The sequence below is a fragment of the Bacillus rossius genome, chromosome 6 (assembly GCF_032445375.1).
Source record: "Bacillus rossius redtenbacheri isolate Brsri chromosome 6, Brsri_v3, whole genome shotgun sequence".
In the NCBI taxonomy this organism is placed as follows: Eukaryota; Metazoa; Arthropoda; class Insecta; order Phasmatodea; family Bacillidae; genus Bacillus; species Bacillus rossius.
Window position 1 is genome coordinate 76699826 of NC_086334.1, and position 22639 is coordinate 76722464.

At 36.5% G+C, this 22639-nt stretch overlaps 1 protein-coding gene across 4 annotated transcripts in view; it reads left to right on the forward strand.

Annotated features, from left to right (window-relative positions):
* The first annotated feature begins 8369 nt into the window (after positions 1-8369).
* The window catches only part of LOC134533318 (ubiquitin-like protein 3), a 167822-nt gene continuing 153552 nt past the window's right edge, over positions 8370-22639 (forward strand). For 3 of the 4 annotated variants that reach the window (XM_063370812.1, XM_063370809.1, XM_063370811.1), the window contains exon 1: positions 8383-8765. In XM_063370812.1, coding sequence (XP_063226882.1) covers positions 8736-8765 — 30 coding nt within the window. In that variant the 5' untranslated portion in view covers positions 8383-8735. Of the gene's footprint in view, positions 8766-22639 lie in introns of all 4 variants that reach the window. The other variant, XM_063370810.1, reaches the window with a different exon arrangement.

Genomic DNA, 22639 nt, shown 5'->3' on the forward strand with positions numbered 1-22639 from the left:
TTTGCCACTGTAAAAGTAATTTAACATGTGTATTTCAGTTGTGCCAACACCACGCAATTAAAATATCAACTTTTCCAATTTTGTCAATTAGGCACTTTTGGAAATGGACGACTCATTTTCCTTGTACGTAAATGTGATGTACAGCGACGTACATAGATTCTGAGCACAGAAGCTGTCACATCTAGCCATTTTTACTTTTTCTTTTGCATTATACCCCAAAGTTGTATTTCTTTTACATCGCTATCGATGTTATGGTTTATTTAAGTAAGAGCTACGTGACTTCCAGAGCCAGAGGCGAGGCGTCCATGGAAGCTGTGGAAGCGGCGCTTCCCTTCCATTAACCAGTAAACAACAATAAAAATATTTAATTTTTATATTATCTAGAAAATGTAATAAGCAACAAAAAATAGTATCTAGAAAATGTAATAAGTAACAAAAAAGTCATGGGCAGTGTAGATGCATGTCAAAATCTAACCGTACGAGCAGTCCGCCCATGGAAGCTACTGTCTGACGGGCCTTTGCCAGTATCTGCGCGCGCAGCTGGACTGGTGCTTCTATCTAGGAGGGATTAAAGGAACTACGAACTGGGCTTGCGGGAGTTGCCGTTGGCCTGGAAGCGACCTCGCCTGCAGCTTCCAGTTGTGCAAAAACAGTATAAGAACCACGTGTGAAATATAAAGGATAAAACATTATTAGTATATTTTAACGTTAACTAATGAGTATCGAGTATCTTGAAATATGCTTAAACGTTTTATTTTGTTAAAGTGAATAGTGGTGTTCTATAAATAAACCGTAAACTTTTCTTTCAATGCACGAGCTGCGATATGCATGCATAGTGTGGCGGGCTATACCGTGGGTTGGAAGCTGCTGTGAAGAAAGCTTCCACGCCAGAATAATGGCGAGTAGTGAGGTTTCTCAACCTGGATTTTCAGGTAATGCTTTTTTGTTGGACTCTGAGGAATCGTGCGTCAATAATTGTAAATTTATTATAGAAAAACTAATAAACAGTCCATTTAGTGCTTTAACTTTTGAACAAAAAAATGAAATAATTCTCAGTGGCAGACCTATACCTCCGTTAGCTCTGCAGACAAAAGTAAAAGCATTTACTAGGTATTTTCATCCACGCACTTACGAACATAACCTGGTTATGTGGCTGCAAGAAACTGATGAAACTTTTTTGTTGGCCTTTCGTACTCTTTTCAAAAGAAAATTCAGTGTGGAGTACTTCCGGTTTTTGCGGTTTAAATAATCTTCAGAAAGCAGAAAAATGGCACAAATTATCCCACAGCCACATTATGTGATTGAAAGAAATCAAACAGTTCGGTAAAACACGTATTGAATTCGCGGTAAGCAGTCAGTATCGGCTAGGTATTGAGATGCATAATGAGAAAGTGTGGAAAAACAGACGGATCGTGAGCCATCTGATAAGAGCAACTTGTTTTTTGGCTAAACAAGAACTGGCTTTTCGCGGTCACGATGAGTCTACTTTGTCACTTAACAAGGGTAATTATATAGAATTTCTTAATGAATTGGCTGAATATGACAATGAACTCAAAGCTCACCTTGAGAACTCAACAGTTTTCACAGGTTTATCGAGTGACATCCAGAATGATATTCTGTTTCCTCTGTCTGACTTACTGATACGTGAAATAAAATAAAAAAATATCGTAGTCACCTTTTGTGGCACTGATTTTGGATGAAACAACCGACATAGCAGTCAAATCACAATTATCCTCAGTACTACGCTATGTTACAAGAAATGGGGATGTTGAGAAAAGATTTTTAAAGTTCGTGGATGTAAGTGATGATAGAACAGCTAATGGACTTTACCAACATGCCATACAAATTTTAGAATACTCTAAATGTGTCGATAAATTAATAGCGCAGGCATAATATGATGGAGCTGCAGTGATGGCTGGAGAGCATGGTGGACTGCAAACAAAACTTAGAGCAGTCTGTGATCAAGCTATTTTTGTTCACTGTTACGTCCACAAGTTAAATCTTGTTCTTTCACAGTCTGTAAGTTACATCAAACAGTGCAAGGTATTTTTCATCTCTCTAACAGCGTTCGGCAGTTTTTTTTTTTTTTTTTTTTTTTTTTTTGGAAAACCAACGAAGAGGATGCAGGCTCTAGATGCAGAGGTGAAAAAGAGGTTTCCCGCGCTTGCTCCAACTCGCTGGAATTACAATAGTAAGCTTGTAGAAACTGTGTACGAACACAAGGAAAATATAGCAGATCTTCTAAGAGCTATGATAGAAAATGCTGACAAGTGGGATTCCGAAACATTATGTTCTGCCCGTGTTTTTTTTTATCACATTTGAAAGATTTCGATTTTAATTTCTTTCTTGTATTTTCGTACATTTTCCCGCATTCTGATCAATTTTCCAAATACTTAAAGCTAAAATCAGTGACATAAATTGTTGTATGAAGAAGATTGAAAACTTTAAAACCTTTCTAAACGATTTAAGAAATGATTTTGACCGAGTGTGGGGAAATGTATGCTCAGAGTGTGAAAATACTCTCCCAACAGCAATACGCGCTTGTGTAGATTTTTCCTCAGGTGAGGATAAAAAAGTTATTTACAGAAGACTTTTTTTTTCAAATTGTGGATGCCATTATTGTGCATGTAAATCAAAGATTTTCAGAAGTACCCAAGCTAAAATTCGTAAGCTTGTTGGATAGCAAACTTTTCCTTCAGCATGCACAAAACTTCCCAGAAGAAGCTTTTGTTTCTCTGAAGAAAAACTACGGGAAATTCTTTGATTTACCAAGCTTAAGAAGTGAGTTGTACGTTTTATTCACGGACAGTGACATGCACAAATGTACTGTGTCAGATTTCCAATTGTATTTGGTAGCATCCGAACTAAGTGACGTATTTCCAGAAACACTAAAACTTTCAAAGCTTATCTTGATAATGCCAGCTACAAGTGCTTCAGCTGAGAGATCATTCTCAGCTTTTAAGCGAATTAAAGACTACTTGCGGAACAGCCAGCGTCAGGAAAGATTGTCTGCCCTTGCACTACTCAGCATTGAAAAAAACTGCTGCAGAAACTACGTCGTGGATCATCTTTCAATGATGATGTGATCGATATCTTCGCAACTAAAAACCGCAGAATTGAGCTGAAATATAAAATTTAAGGTAAGAAGAACATTTTTATGAGGTTCTTCTCTTTATTTTAAGTACTTACTTTGCCATGTGTTGTCTGTTTATATATTTTGTACCAGATATCGATGATACTACACTCCCACTTAGTATATAAATAATGTAGAGTATGTATTTTATTATCAGAATAATGTAAATCAAACATTATTATTTTTCCAAAATAATTTATAATTTAAAAAAATTTCAATTTTTCTACCTGTGGAATAGTCAATATTCAGTTAAGAAAATTACTTAAATAGCACCCTTTTGTACCTTGAAATCCATAACACCCCCCTTACCCCCCGACAAGTTTTGGGGTGAACAGAGTTGTTGCTTACCTTCATGTAAACCTCACGCCTCGCCACTGTTCCAGACGGCAAACTGGTTTCTTTTATGTGTATTTCTAAAATAGGAGCTTGGTCAAGCTAGCCACCGAGCTGCGCAAAAATAGTTAGAATATATTGCCTTGGTTTTGAATCTTATCCAAAAAAAATTACAATATCACCATGTCCGATAAGGGTTGATTCTTCTTGAGTCACAATTACTGAAAATATAACTTTACATCGTTAACAAAAAAACTTCTCCCCTATCCACTGGAACACCAAGATTTATGAAATTTTGACGTTCAGAACTCACGACCAGGTAAAATTCGGCGGGAAGAGCAGAATAATTTTTTTTTGGAGTTCACTCAATTGACTTTCAATCGCGACCATTTGTGGAGGGGTGACTCTCGGATGACGGGGGTGTTTCTTCAATCGGTGGGTATCTCTTGCACCCTGCCTGCAACAAGGTCCAACATCGACAGAGATTAGACCAGGTCACAGACAGACCATCAAATGGGCAAAAGCCCGCTAAAAAGGAGCGAATTGGGGGGAATATTGAAAGCAAAAGACTCACCGAAGCAGGGTGATGACAGATGATTCCACTCATGTTGCGCGATCGCCAGTCAGGACGCGCGACGCGGAGATGTCGCGGAAGCACAAAGAAAAGAAATTTGTAAAAAAAGTACTAAAACGTAGCTATTCGGGTTGGCTGACTAACTAACAGAAGATAAAGAAAAGTTTAGGGAAAAATTCCCTCGGCCGAGACGATTACATCCTATAGTGCAGTAGAAGGCAGATCTACACGCGATTTATTAGTAGAGGTGCAGCTCGACAGAGACGCCGATGTAGTCAGCCCAACAGCCCGCGAATTAATTCCATCATGGCGGCTAGATCGTCTAAAAAAAGGATGCTGGGACCCGAAAGGGGGGGTGGGGGGGGGGGTGTTATGGCTCAGTGCCGAACGGAGCCGAAGACATCCGAGGCAAGGTAAAACAAAGGTATGTTGCTTGGTAAAACCCTCTATAGCCGTCGAGCGCCGCGCGTTCTATGGAGGCGCAGTCGAACTAAGTTTAACTTCGACTCGCAAATCTCACGCTAGATGACATGCAACCAGCATGGTGATAAAGGAGTCGAGGGGGGGGGGGAACAAGAGTGCGCTCTGGCGGCCAAAGAAGAGAGAGAGGGAGAGACTTAAGGACACGACCACTAGAGTGCGCCGAAAACCAGGGAAAGAGACCTAGGATGAAAAAGGTTTTATAAGATTGTACAGAAGTCTGACAAAAATTAAATAAGAATAAAAATGCAAAAATTTTAAACATGGCAGATGGGTGGGGGCCAGTTGAGCTGTCGCTCGCTTCCGGGAAACAGTGGTCCGGTGCCGTCAGCTCGTGTTCCTAGTTACACGATCCAACGCTATCCATGGCATCAAGGTCTGGTCATAAGTCAAGGATTTTAAGCGGCACGCCGTTGTAGGGACAGGCACGGGAGATTGTGTACAATGTGGCGACACATTTGAAAAAGCAAAAGCGATTACATAATTTGAATTACAACATTGTCGAAGCAACAAGTGCTGCAACAAGTGTTTCTCAGTCAACTGTAAAAAGAATTTTGGCAGAAGGTAAAGTAAAAATTAATAATAGTTTAAGTTTTTCTACTCCCACAGGAAAGAATAAGGAGCGGAAAAAAAAAAGAATCGAAGTAGATGACTTTAAGTGCGGCGCTATACGGCGGAAAATTCACGAGTTTTACACCATTAGAAAAACAATTCCAACATTAAAGAAACTGACCAGGGCATTACAAGAGGGCAGAGTTTTAAATTGCAGTAGAGAGTACTTGCGGCATTTGTTAAAACGTATAGGATTTAGGTGGAAGAAATGCCAAACAAAAAGAAAGATTTTGGTAGAAAAACCAGAAATTTCTGCTTTGAGGGGGGAGGTATCTACAAACAATTCGTAAATATCGAAATGCAGGTAGAAATATCGTGTATGTTGACGAAACATACCAACATGCAACATATTGCGTTAATTCCTGCTGGCAGTCGAGCACTGAAGTAGGTGTAACAGAATCAATTGGCAAGGGGCCACGTTTGATAATCGTGCATGCTGGTGGAGAAGAAGGCTTCGTTTCTAATGCTTTATTAATTTTCAAATCAAAACAAAAGTCTGATGATTATCATGACGACTTGAACTACCAAAATTTTTCTACCTGGGTAAGACAGAAGCTACTTCCAAATTTACCTGAACATAGTGTCATAGTTCTAGACAATGCCAGCTACCACAATGTCCAAATAAATAAAAAGTCTACGACCACTACTCTGAAACCTGGCATCCAAGACTGGTTAAAAGCCAACAACATTCAATTCTCCACACACATGACCAAAGCCGATTTGCTACTTTTGGTAAAATCCCACCAAAGCACAAAAAGATTCAAAGTGGATCAAATAATAGAGGAGTGTGACCATGACACCATTCGTTTGCCTCCATACCACCAGGATTTGAATCCAAATGAACTAGTGTGGGCAGATTTCAAAGCAAAAGTTTGCGAGTAAACATCTACATCTACAAACTGTGTGAGAAGTTATTTTGTTCCTATACGGTGGAACAGTGGAAAAAGTGCTGTGATCACATTAAAAACATTGAAACCGAATATTTCAAGAACGATGCAATAGTGGACATCGAAATAGACAAGATAATAGTGAATCTTGACTCATCATGTGGCGAAAGTTCTTCGGGTGACACAGGATCTAGCGCTACAGAAACGGCCGAATGTCTGAACTCAGACTCGAGCTCGGAATAGGTGAGTCGCGTTCAAATCAATTTTAACCGTACTTCCCTGTTATACATAGTTATAAATATTTTTGTACTTTTACAAAAATTCCTTTGCAAAACTAATTGCCAACGGGTTCGAATCCCGACTCTGGTGTTCTTGATGGTAACCGTGTTTTCCAGAAATTAAACAACAGTTGAACGATGTGATGGTTCCTAAACAAAGAACGACGCAATACCGCAACATAGCGATTTTTAAACTCTCAACTTTCTAGCGTTTTTGTCTGGAGTGTCCGCCTTCTTAATTCATAACAAATCCTTTCCGATAATGTCGAATGCTCAAAATGTGTATCTCAGGCCCCGGTTTTACTTTTTCGCTGCGTTTATTTTATTTGTGTCTTGTTTGTTTTAATTGATAGTAAAGTTTGTTATTCGTGTTTGTAAAATAACTTGTTAAATAACTTACGCTTCCTTTGTAGACAATTGGCGTATTGGAAAAAGCTGACGAAATCCTAGTTCCCAATAGAGAAATCTCATTCAATAATTATTACATTTAAAATAACTTAGTTTTTTCTTGCCATCCTTTTGTCGTTGCGGTTTTTTTTTTGTTTATATACTTAGCCTTACTCTTTACATTCTTAACAATAGGCGTACAACTTAGACTGAGCGAGATGAGCTCACATACATACAAAAGGTATTAAATACTTGAGTGTTGTCCGCACAAAGCTGCGGCGAAGAGTTATTTCTTCGTACAGAGTTTACTTTGCTACTGGCCAACTGCGTGGGTACGATACCGTGTTCGTGTAAGTCGTGCCGATGCGACGGACAAGGACAAGGGCAGAGTCACTCCCTCCCCCTACTTCCCCTCGACTGTCCTCGGGAACCCGCGCATGCGCAGTAAAAGGTCCAGCTCTATCTTGTCGGGTTATAGTACACAGTAGAGCTAAGAATATTTCTTGAGATGTGACATCATCACATGGAAGCGAGGCAGTAGGACGATGCAAACAAGGGACCTAGATCGAGGTGTCGGGAGCGCGTCGTTGGACCTAAAATATTTGGCCTAAAACTGTTTCAGAAAAATCACTTGGCCTAAACTTGTTTTACCTAAAGTCATTAGGTCTAAAATTATTTGGCCAAAACACATTTGGCCAAAACATATTTGACCTAAAACCATTTGGCATAAATTTGTTTGGCCTAAAGTCATTTGACCTAAAATAGTTCCACCTAAATTCGTTTGGCATAAAGTTATTTGGCCTAAAGTCATTTGACCTAAAATTGTTTGACATAAAGTCACTTGGCCTAAAATAATTTTGTGACATTTGGCCTAAAGACGTTTGGCCTAAACGTATTTGGCCTAAAGTCATTTGACCTAAACGTATTTGGCCTAAAGTCATTTGACCTTAAATTATTTCCTCTAAAGTCGTTTGGCATAAATAATTTAGCTTGAAGGTATTTGGCTTAAAACTGTTTTTAGAATAATTAACTCTGATTTTTAACAGGTACTTCTAGCAAATAGTAGAATGTTTTAGTTACTTCCAGCTATGCTATATGTTGAGCTGTAGCGTTTATAGAGCAATAATTTACAACCCTTTATTTAGACATACAAAAAGTCACGTGACTGCAACCTCCCTCCCCAGCTCTTCCAAGGTTCTTTTGTAACTTGTGTGATTATAGCATGTAGCCCCACCAAGCACCAACATACCACTAATTGGCACCCAGCACAACATCAAACCTAAATTCACCCCTGTCATCCATGTTGGCAAGTAAGTAGGCGATGCAACAAAGAATATTTAGCTTATCTTCTTTTCCTTCCCAGGTAGAATTAACCCCTCAAGTTATCCCCCAGCTTTGGCAGTTGACATTTGGTGCTGTTGGCCACAAAAATTAAATACTATAACAATTAAAAGTTAATGTTGAAGGCTATTAATGTACTAGCCAGAAAAAAAGTTAAGATATTTTAGTGTATTTTATTTGATCTGTTAACTTTTATAGATGTAATATTATTTTTGCTTAAATCAATTTATTTGTCTTTATTTGTTGAATAAGTAGACAAACAATTGTAATTGTGCAGACAGTGAATGTTTAAAAGTTTAACATTTGTAACGTTGTCGGTGAAAGTCGCCCTTTCGAGTTGTTTGCACATATCGTTTACTTATCCGTGGTTCATCTCCGAGTGATTGCCATTTTGTCTGTTTGCAGTAGTGTTTAGTAAATTATGTATGTTTATCGGAAAGTTGAGCTTATTTTTATTTTTGTGAGCGGAAAAAGTTGGTGTGTACTTTAAAGTATGGCAGGATTTTATGCGTTTCAAATTGTGGTGCGTCAGATGTGTAAACGTCTCAGAAAAATGGCGTAATGATTACGTCTAGTGTCTTTGTGTTTAATGTGTCTACCTTTCCGTCTGCTGTCAAACAGCTGGTTGGTGCTTATATATAGGTTATCATCCTGGATCTCTTACAATCCCATAATACGCTTACGGTGTAAATATTATTCACTTTATCGACATGAGTTCGAGGAACATACCGACAGACAAGGTGAGACCTAGTTTTACATTGAAACCGCACCCTCTATAGCGAACGTCATTTGACCTACACTTTTGTTTTTAATTCATTTTATATAATCTCTTTTATATTGTAAGGCGTAAATTTGTTTTTATTACACACTTGTCATTATTTTCCTTATATGTTCATTATCAAACTTTCTTTTGGTAATATTTTTGGGAAGACACTAATACTAAATAATAAAATGTAATTTTTCAGCTCATGAGTTTATGTGTTGAAAGAAAATTAGAATTTTTTTAATAAGTTAAAAGTTATACTTATGTTGCCTGATAATCTTGCAAAACATTATTTCATTTCCCAAAGGATTCTGAAATATTTGTTTGTGAGTTGGGGAATGAAGTTCAAGGAAATTTTAAGATGTGATGATCATTTAATTAAAACTTTGAAATATTGAAGTAAAAATTATGGTAATTATCGGACAATGTGGCTTTAGAACAGAAAGAAAAAAATCTGAAAACATGGTTATCACATAGCCAACTACACTTTCCCCTAAATTTACTCCTAAGAGACAGTTTCGTAATTCCTACTAGTTAGTGGAAAAACTAAAAAAAATTTATCTTACATTTCAACAAATTTTACTGTATAATTTTTCAAAATTAAACTAATTTTTTTATCTTGGTAATTAACATCATTAGTTTTAATAGTATGTTGAGCAGCTTGTTAATTTAACTGCAGTCTCTAATCTCAAATATGAGATGATATTTTATATTTTATGTACAGCTTACCATTGTTGAATTGTACCCCTACAATGGGACACATTCTACAGGTGGTGGGTACCTTTCTAAAAAAAATTGTATATTTTTTCTATTTTCAAATCAATAAAACATTTTTGGAATAAGTCAAATAAGCTAATATATGCATAACAATATACAAATGCAACAAAATAAAAATTATAAATAAAATTAATGGATATGGTTAAATCATTTTATTCACTTAAAGCATAACATTTAGGTTTTACATTATTTTCTCTTTAACTGAAGATAAGTTTACAGCAAATGCCATTGAAGAAATGGCCTGAGACGTTCCTCCACTCATGGTTGGCTACACAGTTTCATCATGTCACTTCTGTCAACAATGCTGTTATCGTCTTTTTCAGGGAAAAAATAATTACACGAATCTTCCCTCTTTCGCATGAATCTAACTTTGCAATTGTTTTCTTCTTGGTCTTCTACTTGCTCTACAAATAGGAATTGGTATTTCTTTCCTGCAAACTGAACTAGCACAAAATCATTTATTTGGATTACTGTATCATTATTTTTTTAATCTACATTTTCTTCAAACTTTGATGTGGAAATCAAAAGTTGAACTATATCTTCACAATCAGATTCGTCTTGCAAAAGAATTGCACTACCTTCACTATCAGAAGATTTATCATTGAAACATTTTCTTGCAGGTTTGTATTTTACAGTTTTGATTATTTTCTTTAATTTCATTTTCTTTGTGCCTAATTTTGACTTCTTCTTTAACCTTTTGAGTGTTTCCTCTTCAACTCTGGTTTTTTCTTGATGACTTAGTACTTTTATTTCTTCCTCCAATTTTTCATCTTGGTTCTGCTTTTGGAAAAGGCTAAACATCTCTAGGTGTCAGATTTCCTTCAGGTCTACTTGTGTTTCTTTCACAGTTTTTGATTTTACTGTGCAGTTTGGTGTGCAGTTTGAAACAGCAGAATAGCTTGGTTTATTTTCAGTTGTACAACTCAACACAACAGGTGAAAGATCAACAGAAGGGGTTGATGTATCCTGTTGTAAAATGGCTGTGTTAGGTACTGATAGGTGCACTAATGACATGTCAGGCTTCGAAATCTTCCTCTGTAAACACTGGCCAAGTACCTATTGCTTTAAAAGCTTCTGTGATGTTTTTAGGAGTAAATGAAGCAACATATGCTGTGTTCATCAAAGCAGCTAGGTTATGAATGGTTACTGTTTTGCCAGGATTTGATAACAACCAATCAATTTTCAGTTTTGATTTAAATGGTCCCAATATTCCAACATCTAAAGGCTGGAGGCGGTGAGTACAGTGATGAGGAAAAGTGACTAACACTAAGAGGAAGAGGAAGAGGAAGTTGAAGAGCATATGATAAAGGTATTTTCGGATTTTTACAATTTTTTTTTGCAAATACCGCTCAACTACATATGATGAAATTTAAAAGTTCGATATCTCCTAAAGTATTTGGAATTTCTTACCTCCGCCACTTTTAATGAAAATAGGAAGTTGAAGACCATAAAATAAAGGTATTTTCGGATTTTTAAAATTTTTTTTCGGAAATGCCGCCCAAGTAAATATTTTTTTTTGCAAATACCGCTCAACTACATATGATGACATTTAAAAATTCGATATCTCCTAAAGTATTTGGAATTTCTTACCTCCGCCACTTTTAATGAAAAGAGGAAGTTGAAGACCATAAAATAAAGGTATTTTCGGATTTTTAACATTTTTTTTCGGAAATACCGCCCAAGTAAATATTTACCCAAAATGTTTGTTTAGTTACATTGGATTTGAAGTACGTACTATTTTGAGTCACGTAATGAACTAGTAATGAGAGAAAAATCTGAATGGAATTGTTAACGTCGTTCATACGAGCTGTGTACTGAAGCAGCTGACACATTGAATTTTGCAGTCATTCCAAGGAATTCTTTGATTACAGCTGTCGTATATTCTGTGTTTGATATGGCTGGTGTTTCATGTATCCCAGTTTATCCCTGATCCTGAAGGCTTGCTCCTGATGGCATGATCCTGTTGGCTTGATCCTGTGGTACATGATGCTTGCTGTTTTAAATCATTTGGTCGAAAGGTCCTGTTGGCTTGATCCTGTGGTACATGATGCTTGCTGTTTTAGATCATTACGTTGAAAGATCCGGATGGCATGATCCTGTTGGCTTCATCCTGTGGTACATGATGCTTGCTGTTTTAGATCATTACGTCGAAAGATCCGGATGGCATGATCCTGTTGGCTTGATCCTGTGGTACATGATGCTTGCTGTTTTAGATCATTACGTCGAAAGATCCTGATGGCATGATCCTGTTGGCTTCATCCTGTGGTACATGATGCTTGCTGTTTTAGATCATTACGTCGAAAGATCCTGATGGCATGATCCTGTTGGCTTGATCCTGTGGTACATGATGCTTGCTGTTTTAGATCATTACGTCGAAAGATCCGGATGGCATGATCCTGTTGGCTTGATCCTGTGGTACATGATGCTTGCTGTTTTAGATCATTACGTCGAATGATCCTGTTGGCTTCATCCTGTGGTACATGATGTTTGCTGTTTTAGATCATTACGTCGAAAGATCCGGATGGCATGATCCTGTTGGCTTCATCCTGTGGTACATGATGCTTGCTGTTTTAGATCATTACGTCGAAAGATCCGGATGGCATGATCCTGTTGGCTTCATCCTGTGGTACATGATGTTTGCTGTTTTAGATCATTACGTCGAAAGATCCGGATGGCATGATCCTGTTGGCTTGATCCTGTGGTACATGATGCTTGCTGTTTTAGATCATTACGTCGAAAGATCCGGATGGAATGATCCTGTTGGCTTGATCCTGTGGTACATGATGCTTGCTGTTTTAGATCATTACGTCGAAAGATCCTGATGGCATGATCCTGTTGGCTTCATCCTGTGGTACATGATGCTTGCTGTTTTAGATCATTACGTCGAAAGATCCGGATGGCATGATCCTGTTGGCTTCATCCTGTGGTACATGATGTTTGCTGTTTTAGTTCAGTAGCCTACTTCAAAAGATCCAGCACATGAAAAATTTTGAAATAAGAAAGAATCATGACTCTTCCACCCTCGGCTGGTCCGCCACTGGTTGATCCGACCGTGTTCGGGGCGAACTTGTCTCAACTCGACGGTGACTCATCATCCATCCCGTAATTGTTGTTTACTTTCTGTTATTGCTTGTCCGCTTTAGTTCTCCGTCATTTCTCGTATTGTTTCTTTCATTGTGCGGGTTTTTTGTACTGTAGGCTCTACCGTGTAGTTTTTAGTGCTTACTATTTGTTGATTTTTCGACAGTTTTCCTCTGTGTTCAGTACAGTATTTTCTTTACATTGTACGGTTGTGTGTGTGTTTTTTTTTAACTTGTCAGGAGTGAAACCTAAACAAGTTACTCTTTCATTAAATGAAAAATTAGCAGTGCTGCAAAGACTGGGTAAAGAGGAATATCTCCAAAAAATTGCCAAAGAACTCAATGTAGGTGTTACTACAATATAAGATTGGAGCAGAAATTGGAAAGACATTGAATCATATACAGAAACAGTAGATGGTGAAAATGCTCTTAAGAATAGAAAAACCTAAAAAACTCAAACTTGAACTGCTTGACAAGCACTGTGAAAGAAGTTCTGCCAAGAAAGAAGGAAAGGAATCCCAATATCTGAGCCCATTACAAAATAAAAGGCAATAACTTTGCACAAAAAACTAGAAGTGTGAATCCTCAGCTAGTGAAGGCTGGATTCATCGCTGGAAAATCCGTCATGGCGTCCGGTTTTTTCAGTTTCGGGTAAAAAACTATCTGCTGATGCCCGAGGGGGCTAAGAAGTTATCTGTGAAGTTTCAAGAAATTATCTAAGAATATGAACTGTCACCTTGCCAAGTGTATAATATAGACGAGACAGGCCTAAAATATAAAATGCTGCCAAACAAAACGCTCGCTGCTCAAATGAAACCGTGGCAAGAACAAGACTTGTTAAAGCTAGGCTAACAGTTGCTCCTTGCAGCATGTTTTCGATGATTCTTTCCATCTATTAAAAAAGACTTGAAACAAAAATATCTCCCTGTTCGTGCTCTATTGCTGTTGTATAATGCACCATCACATCCATCTGAGGTGGAATTAGTAGTGATTGTATAATGCACCATCACATCCATCCGAGGTGGTATTAGTAGTGATTGTATAACACACCATCACATTCATCTGAGGTGAAATTAGTAGTGATTGTATAACGCACCATCAATTCATCTGAGGTGGAATTAGTAGTGATTGTATAACGCACCACCACATCCATCTCAGTTGGAATCAGTAGTGTAAGAGGACATAAATAACAGGTATCTTCCTTCTACCAAATGTCGCATCACTTATCCAACAAATATATCAAGGAGTTGTAGAATGGTTAAAGAGGTGGTATAGCAGAAAGTACATCAGCTCAGTTTTATAAAAGTCAGAAGATGGTAGAAACATATGTTAAGCCATGAAATCCCTCAACATCGAAGATGCTTTCTATAGGATTGCTGAGCCATGGGAGCAACTGAAACCTGACACGCTGCGAAACTCCTGGCGTAAGGTTTGGCAGGAAGTTATGACCGAAAATGACCTGATCAAAGGTGAGCAAGACGACATGCAGGAAATCGTTAGTTAAAGATCTACAAACCGTACAGTAAGTTCAGGAGTGGATTGTGCAATGTGACAAAGACTGTTTAAACCAGATTATTGCAGCTGTGTTGGAAAATAATGGTCAAGAAACTCTGAACGAAGAATCAGACGGTGATGATACGGAATAACCCTTTTTTTTCCACAAATCAGTCCTGATGAGTGCTGCTATCTACAGAACGCCAATGAACTTCATGTAGTGGATGTAAAGCGTGTAGCAGACAAGATACTCGTGCTCTCTCTCTCTGCCGATGCATGGTGGAAGGTATCAGTTACTAAAGGCATGCAGATCACGGGAAGCACTCAGTTTTCCAGTGGTCTTCGCCTGTTGGTCGTGCGAGTGTACATATTTTATTTATTTCTTTTAGCATTACAAGTACGTAACTGCCCAACAGTTTTCAATGGCATTTTTAGCCTGTAAATTCAGTGCATGTTAGGTTCACCAGACAAAAAATTAGTCACCCCTGTAGAAATCATTACAAGCACAATTTAATACAGTGTAACTCCGCCTCTGGACTTGATAACCACCTGTATTCGGTTAGGAAGTGAGTCATAAGGTTGTGCAGGTACGTTGCATCCAGGTTAAGCCAGTTGCAGTTGTTCCACCTAATTGCAAGAATGCTGCTGTCAGTGTTTTACCACTGTTCTAACCTGTCCCACACATTTCAATGGGGTTCCAGTCAGGTGATCGAGATGTAATATTGTGGGGGAGTGTTCATAAAACCAGTCGTGTATGCATCCAGCTTGATCGGGGTATTGATTGCATGTTGACTAAAGGCAACACCTGATCATCCAGAATGTTTGAATAAGCATGGTTGTTCATGTTAGTGGTCACCTCCGGCTTGAACCTGACCTTGCTCACATCCAGGATGGCCTTCGGTGCACTCCACGTTCCGCCAGTCAGCTGCTGTCCAGGTTCAATGATGCTAGTCCATTGAAGAGGAGACTCCACGTGTTCGCTGCAGGCAGTTCCCGTCGCAATGTTCTCTCGCTATCAGGTTGGGACGGGCCTTCATTCTCTGACTGCAGCAATTCCTGTCGGGTTTGGCAGTGATTTTAATCCACAAGCCGTGAAACACATCTCTGGTCTCTCTCAGTTAGGACCACAGTTCTGATGTGGTGTATCGCGGCCACGTGTAGTACACCTCTGCTTGTAGACGTGTGGAACAGTCCGCTGCAACTTCACGCACCGTATGGCCGTGGGCATTGCCAAACATGATCGCCCCTTTTCGCCACTCTGTCACATCCATGCATCTACCCGTGTTGACGTACAATGTCTCACTGCGTCATCTGTACAGGCTTAACGATCCATCTGTGTGCACTAGGGTGACTAATTGTTTGTCCGGTGAGCTTATGTACGTGTCTGGAAAAGAAGCCTGTTTTTTGTCGAAGAGTGGCAATATTTAAGCTTTCTCTATTTATGCTTTCTTAATCATGTGTATTTGTTTGGGTGTGATAAACATAACAAATATGGATTATATATAGGTAATTGCTCTTTTTTTGTAACTTATATTATAAAAAAATATTTTCTGGTTAAAAACAGTCTTTATTATATAAATATGTATGTATTATCAAGGCATTTTTTTATCTACTTAGTTTAAGTGGTCTAAAAGAACCAATCTATAAACAATAAGGTGCACACATTTCATCAATATTATTTCACATTTCAGTAGGCCTAATGTAATTAACTCATGCTGCTATTTCTAAAAAGGGAACTTTCTCAAATTATCAACTTTGAATCAAATTCATTTGGTGTAGCTTCAGTTGAACTGTAACCAACTGGAACTGTTTCCTTTTAGAATGGTTTGTTGGAAGACTATCCTGAATGACTAGGCGTTGCTTGAAAGATGATCGCATGAGAACTACTTCAAAAAGAGAAAGTGCACTGGGAGTCAGTCGGGAAGTGGTTTACAACTGAGCGGAAGTCTCCTGGGTCGAGGTTTCATTGCCTAGTCTCCCACAGCTGTAAACAGTAGTCATCCAATATAACACCTTTGTCTAACTGATGAGCACACTGCAAACAAATAAATGAAATAAGTTCTTCATGAACATCATCAATGCTCCGTATTATGTTTACGTGACATAAAATATCTGTATCCAGTTTTTCGTGATATCATTAATATATGTAGTTCATTTATCAGTTTTCTTTTGGCTTGGGAATAAATTTTTGGTTTATTAGAAAGTAGTTTTACCATGAACTGTAGTGTAGTATTTTATCAAATTATTAAAATATGTAGGTCTAAACTTAGCTTTTTAAATATCATCAGTATAAATATTGCTATCACTAACTCTTAACCCTTCATCAGGTGCAATATAGGTTATAACACAAAAGGGCGTAAAGTAACTATTGGATACAAAAGTTAATTTTGCTTGTCTTATATTGTTAACACATTCTTAGTTATGAAAAATATTTAAGTGATGAAGTTTCAAGTGATTCTGTTACTTACACTGTCCAATATATTTGCTCAGTATTTTTCTGGTATGTATGTGATTCAAGCCATAATCCCCAAGTTCCTGTCTGCAATAACAACCTCCACACAATATCTATTCCTTCCATTTCTGATAGTCTTGTTCTGTGGGGTATTAAGGCCCTAAAATTGTCAAGGTCAACAGGTCTGATGGCATTCCTAATTTCATTTTTAAAGGTTGCTCTAACTTACTTATACCGATCTTAAAACGTTTATATAACTCAAGTTTTAAATCCCAAGTTTTTCAAAATAAATGGTAAATAGCCAAAGTAATTCCTAAACATAAAAATGGTTCTAAAATAAATGTTTTGAATTATCGGCCAATATCTTTATTGAATGGATATTCTTAAATGAAAAATTTTCATTCACACTGTTAAATTTTCAACTTAAAAATAAATTTTCTAGTAATCAACATGGGTTCAGAACAGAATGTCTACTTCTACTAATATAATCACTTTTCTTTATCCAGTTATAATGAAGTTAATAATAGAGGGCTTGCTGATGCCTGTTTTATTTATATTGCAAAAGCATTTGATACCGTCAATCACTATTCTTCTTGGAAAGTTGTCAAATTTCAGTTTAAGTGATAATTATGTAAATTGTTTCTCCAACTACTTAATTGATATGACTCTATGTATCCATTAATAACAACTCCTTGTGTAAAGCTAGCCAGGGAGCTATACTGTCGCCTCTACTTTTCAAGATTTTTGTTGATGACATTTCTCAAGATCTGATCAATTCTACTGGTGTAGATTTTGCTGATGAAAAATCACAACACTTCATAATTGTTTCTATTTCAAAATGATAGAAGCTTAAACTAAATTTATGATTGGTGAAATACGTACTTAATTACTCTTAAAAAAATTTATTCCACCTTTTAATAATGTTTTTAATATAATCTATCAACTAGGCACTGTTTAAAAAAATTGAGTTACTAATACTTTAAAAGAAAAAAAAATTGGTTGTCTGTAAAGTCGGTTTACGGACGATAGTTTAACGTGACGTCATAACAAAACATTGATGAAATGATTGATCCAGAAGAAAAGGAAATATATTCGGCCTGAGACTGAGCCGTAATAGGTTTTTGCAACCAAACCATTTAGGTATTAAAAATATTATATTCTTTGAAAAAGAAATTTTTTTTAAAATTTTTCTATATTTTGTATGATAAAATCTACCACTGCATACTTTTATGAATAAAATTGAATCAATTTTATTGAATTATCACTATTTTGTATGGATACAAAGAAGGATTGAAATGAAATGTACAATTCAATTAATAAATTTACTTTTATTTGCATTTATTAATTCAAATATATTTATTACTTTTGAAATTTTGCATGCGCCATATATATTTTTACATGTACAAAAAAAAAATTTCTAACTGCCGAGATTCGAACCGATAACCTTTGGATTGGAAGTCATCCATGCTAACTGTGGGTCATTCCATGTCAAATAACACACTTTTAATAACAATTTTACCTCACCATCTCAGATTTTGATGAAATTTTGCACAGATGTTACCTCCATACAGACTAACAAAAGTATAAAATTTTAGAATGATATATCCATCCGTTTTTAAAATATTGCTTTGTAAATTTTCGAAAAAACACTCAAAAATGCATGTCAGGCATATTTTAAAACTACCATAACTCTTCTCCAAATTAAGTTAGAAAGGTGAGACAGGTGTCATGCAGTATTTGGTGTGGCCTTCCATGTGATATGTAACACAATAATGTCTAGAAAAAAAAATAATTTTCAAAATAGGTAATTTTTAAAATTTAAATTAAAAATTTTGGAAAAAGTGCATTTTTAATTTTTTTTTTAAAATTCTATAAATTTTTTTGTACAAATATTAAATTATCTGCAACGTTTCAAAGTGGAGATTTAATGGGTTCATAGTAAAATTGATTTGTAATTGTAACCATATTTATACTTTACTTTACCCAATTATGATATTTAACCATTTACATAATTATAATAAGTTATGTTGAAAGTATAAACACATAAAATTGATTAAAAATCACTAATAACACAATTGTAATTAATTCTATTGCTACACTTAGCTTGTCTCTGATACAGGATTTTAAAGATTAGTTCAGACAAACATCCAGCTACTGGGGATTCGCCTCAATTTGCTTTGGGATTTCCCTAGCTTTGGGATTCTCCTTGCATTGCCTTGGGATTCTCCTTGCATTGCCTTGGGATTCCCTTGCTTTGCCCTGGGATTCCCCCCTAGCTCTTTCAGAGTACTACTGTACAGTAGTGGTTTCAGCTAGTTTATGCTAGGAATCTGTATTCTTCTGATGCAGTATCAAAGTTTTTAGTACAAGTATCAGTGCTACGCCTATATAAAAAAGTGGCCATTTGATTTATATTATTAGTGGAGTTTATGCATTCTGAATTGAGAATGTTGATATTTATTTTTTTAAAAAGGTAATGTGTTCATCATGATAGTGACTGGAAACCCTATGAAAAGGTGGGCAGTTTACAGTAAGAAATGGCCCTCAGTGAATCATTTTTGAAGTTACAGTGTTTTAATCAATTAAAAAAAAGCAATCACAACATTAGGGAAAAAAGAAAATTAAGGAATGTTACTAGTTGGATGTGCAGTTTGTTTTTCTGGGTTGCCAAAGGGAGCAAAAATTTGTGATAGCTGTAGAATATAAATTACAACATTACAAACTGCTGCTGCTTCTTCTTCTTCTACTCACCAGGATAACGAATCAAGTTCAGATTCTGATAAAGATCCCAGTTTTTCTGCATCCTCAGAGGTGATTGGTTCATTAAATATTTCACTACAAGGGCTAGGAGAATCTCCTATTAATAGGAAAAAATTCAAATCAAAAAATTATGCAACCAGAAAAATTGAAAAAATTGACTCCACAGTCAAAAGGAAACTTTTTGAGTTGCCATGTAATTTCTCTGAGGATGATGGTGAAGATTTAGAGGAATCAGTTTGGCAAAACCTCAAAGCCAATTTCTTGAGTTCTACTAGTAGGAGCAAGAAGTTAATGATATTAACCTGTTTACCACCAAATTGGGGAGTTAGAAAAATAATGTGAGAGTTTGATGCGCCAAACTACATGGTACGACAATCAAAAAAACTCTTGGCTGAAAAAGGAATGTTAGAAATCCTAACCCCCCAAACCAGGCAAACACCTCTCAGAAGATGTAGTTGAAGCTGTCCATTTATTTTATGAAAATGATGAAGTCAGTAGAGCGATGCCTGGTGTTAAAGACTGCATAACAGTCACTGAACCTAATAAAAGTAAATCAAAAATATCAAAAAGACTTATTTTGTACAATCTGAAAGAGGGATACACTTAATTCAAGGAGAAATTTCCAAATATTAAAATAGGTTTTTCAAAATTTGCGGAGCTTCGTCCAAAGCATTGTATTTTAGCGGGTTCTAGTTGGACACATGCAGTGTGTGTATGTACAATCCATCACAATGCAAGATTTATGTGATTTAACAAATGGAGAATTCAAAACCTACAAAACATTGCCTACCAAAAATGGTATGCAATCCACCAACAATAGATTGCAATATTGGACATTGTACATATTGTCCTGGTACTGCAGCAATACGGACCGTCCTTGAGAATTCATTTGAAGAGCACCTGATACGAAAGATCACATTTCGGCAGTGGATTTCAGTTGACCGTTGCAATTTAGAGACACTGCAGAAATCATCAGCAGATTTCATAGATTTACTCTGTGACAAGCTGTCACTCTTAGTCTGCCACGACTTTATTGCAAAACAATAGACCTCTTTCATGAATCACTTACAGGAAAATTTAAAAAAATCAGAATTTGCCATCACACTCGACTTTTCAGAAAACTACAGTATGGTTGTACAAGATGAAGCCCAGACTTACCACTGGACTAAAGGACATGCCACAGTTCACCCGTTTGTGATATATTATAAAGGAGAAAAAAGAATTGAACATTTGAACTACGTTGTAATTTCTGACTGCCTAGAGCACAATACAGTTGCTGTTTACACATTTCAAAGAAATTTGGTTGCTCTTTTGATTACAAAATTTAAAAACGTTCCTCATAAGTTCTTTTACTTTTCAGATGGGTCTGCTGCGTCTGCTGCCCAATATAAAAATAAGAAAAATTTCATCAATTTGTGTTTTCACAAGCAAGACTTACACATATCAGCTGAATGGCATTTTTCAGCCACAGCTCACGGTAAAGGGCCTTGCGATGGAGTTGGAGGTACGGCTAAGAGATTAGCAGCTAAAGCTAGCTTGCAACGGCCCTACGAAAACCAGATCTTGACCCCTTTCCAGCTTTATGAATGGGCAGTAGAAAATATTTCTGGTATTAATTTCACTTTCACTACACAAGAGAATTACATAGAGTCAGAAATATTTTTAAAAGATCGTTTCAATCAGGCAATTACCATCCAAGGAACTCAGCAATATCATGCATTTATACCTGTTGACTCAAGCACATCAAAAATTACTGTGAAAATATTTTCTGGAGCTACACATTCATCACAAGTAACTGTTACAAGATCACTAGACAAACCGCAAATAGGAGACGTAAAGGGCTACACTGCAGTTGTATATGACAAGAACTGGTCTCCACCCTGCTGGACCATCACCATCATTTTCTTATCCAGGGAAACCAGATGTATTATGGACTCCTCTCACAGATGTGTTATGTACAGTAAATCCTGTGACACCAACTGGAAGAATTTATGTGCTATCTGAAAATGACACTTTAAAAACCAATGAGGAATTTTTCAAGTACTGTAATTGTAAATTGCAATCAAACATGTGAGTGCTAATTTCCTTTCTTCAATTTATTTCTCATTTTAAATTATTGTGCAGGGGAATCTTGCATATATTGTACTTCAGCATAAAGTATTTCTCATTTTAAATTAAATTCCCTGTAAAATTTAATTTAAAAAATGTTCAGTTTAAGATACTTTCAGTGTACATAATATAATTATCTGATTTTTTTTTGTGTATTTTACAACAAGTTTTTACAGTATTCTGTTATGCTTTCCTTTACTGCCAACATTTAACCTGAGGTTTGACAAAAAGGGCCTTTGTTTTCAATTAATTTTACTATGAACCCATTAACTCTCCACTTTGAAACTTTGTAGACAATTTAATATTTGTACAAAAAATTTTATAGAAATTTTTGAAAAAATTTAAAAAAGCACTTTTTCCAAAATTTAAAATTTTAAAAATTATTTTGAAAATTATTTTTTTTCTAGACATTATTGTGTTACATATCACATGGAAGGCCACACCAAATACTGCATGACACCTGTCTCACCTTTCTAACTTAATTTGGAGAAGAGTTATGGTAATTTTAAAATATGCCTATCGTGCAATTTTGAGTGTTTTTTCGAAAATTTACAAAGCAATATTTTCAAAACGGATGGATATATCATTCTAAACTTTTATATTTTTATTAGTCTGTATGGAGGTAACATCGGTGCAAAATTTCATCAAAACCTGAGATGGTGAGGTAAAATGGGTGTGTTGATTTGACATGGAATGACCCCCACACAGCCACGAGACCATATTGAGAATAATTGTTTCAGATGGTATAAATTAATGATATTCCATGCACGTTATTTGTTTGAATTTCTTTTAACTAACATATTCTCTGTTGAACTCGAAATATTTACACGCTCGTGGGCTCATAACTATAATACGGTGTGTGATTTAGTTGATCAAATAATAACTCATGACAAATAATTACCAATGTCAAACTAAAGCGTGAAAAGTATCATACCAGCAATAAATATTTAGTTACACAGCTAAAACAATACTCATACAACACTGTTTAAATATACTGATTTACACTAGTAATTAAAATAACACGTACTTGTAAGAACGCCATTTCCTTGCGAATATACTCCCGTGGCGCGGTGCACAACAATAACCTCGAACCAGTACGCCACCACGTGCCGGCCGAGTTCTCTGTATCGTCCGCAACATACCAGAGAGATGCCACGCATGCGTAAACAGGACACATCC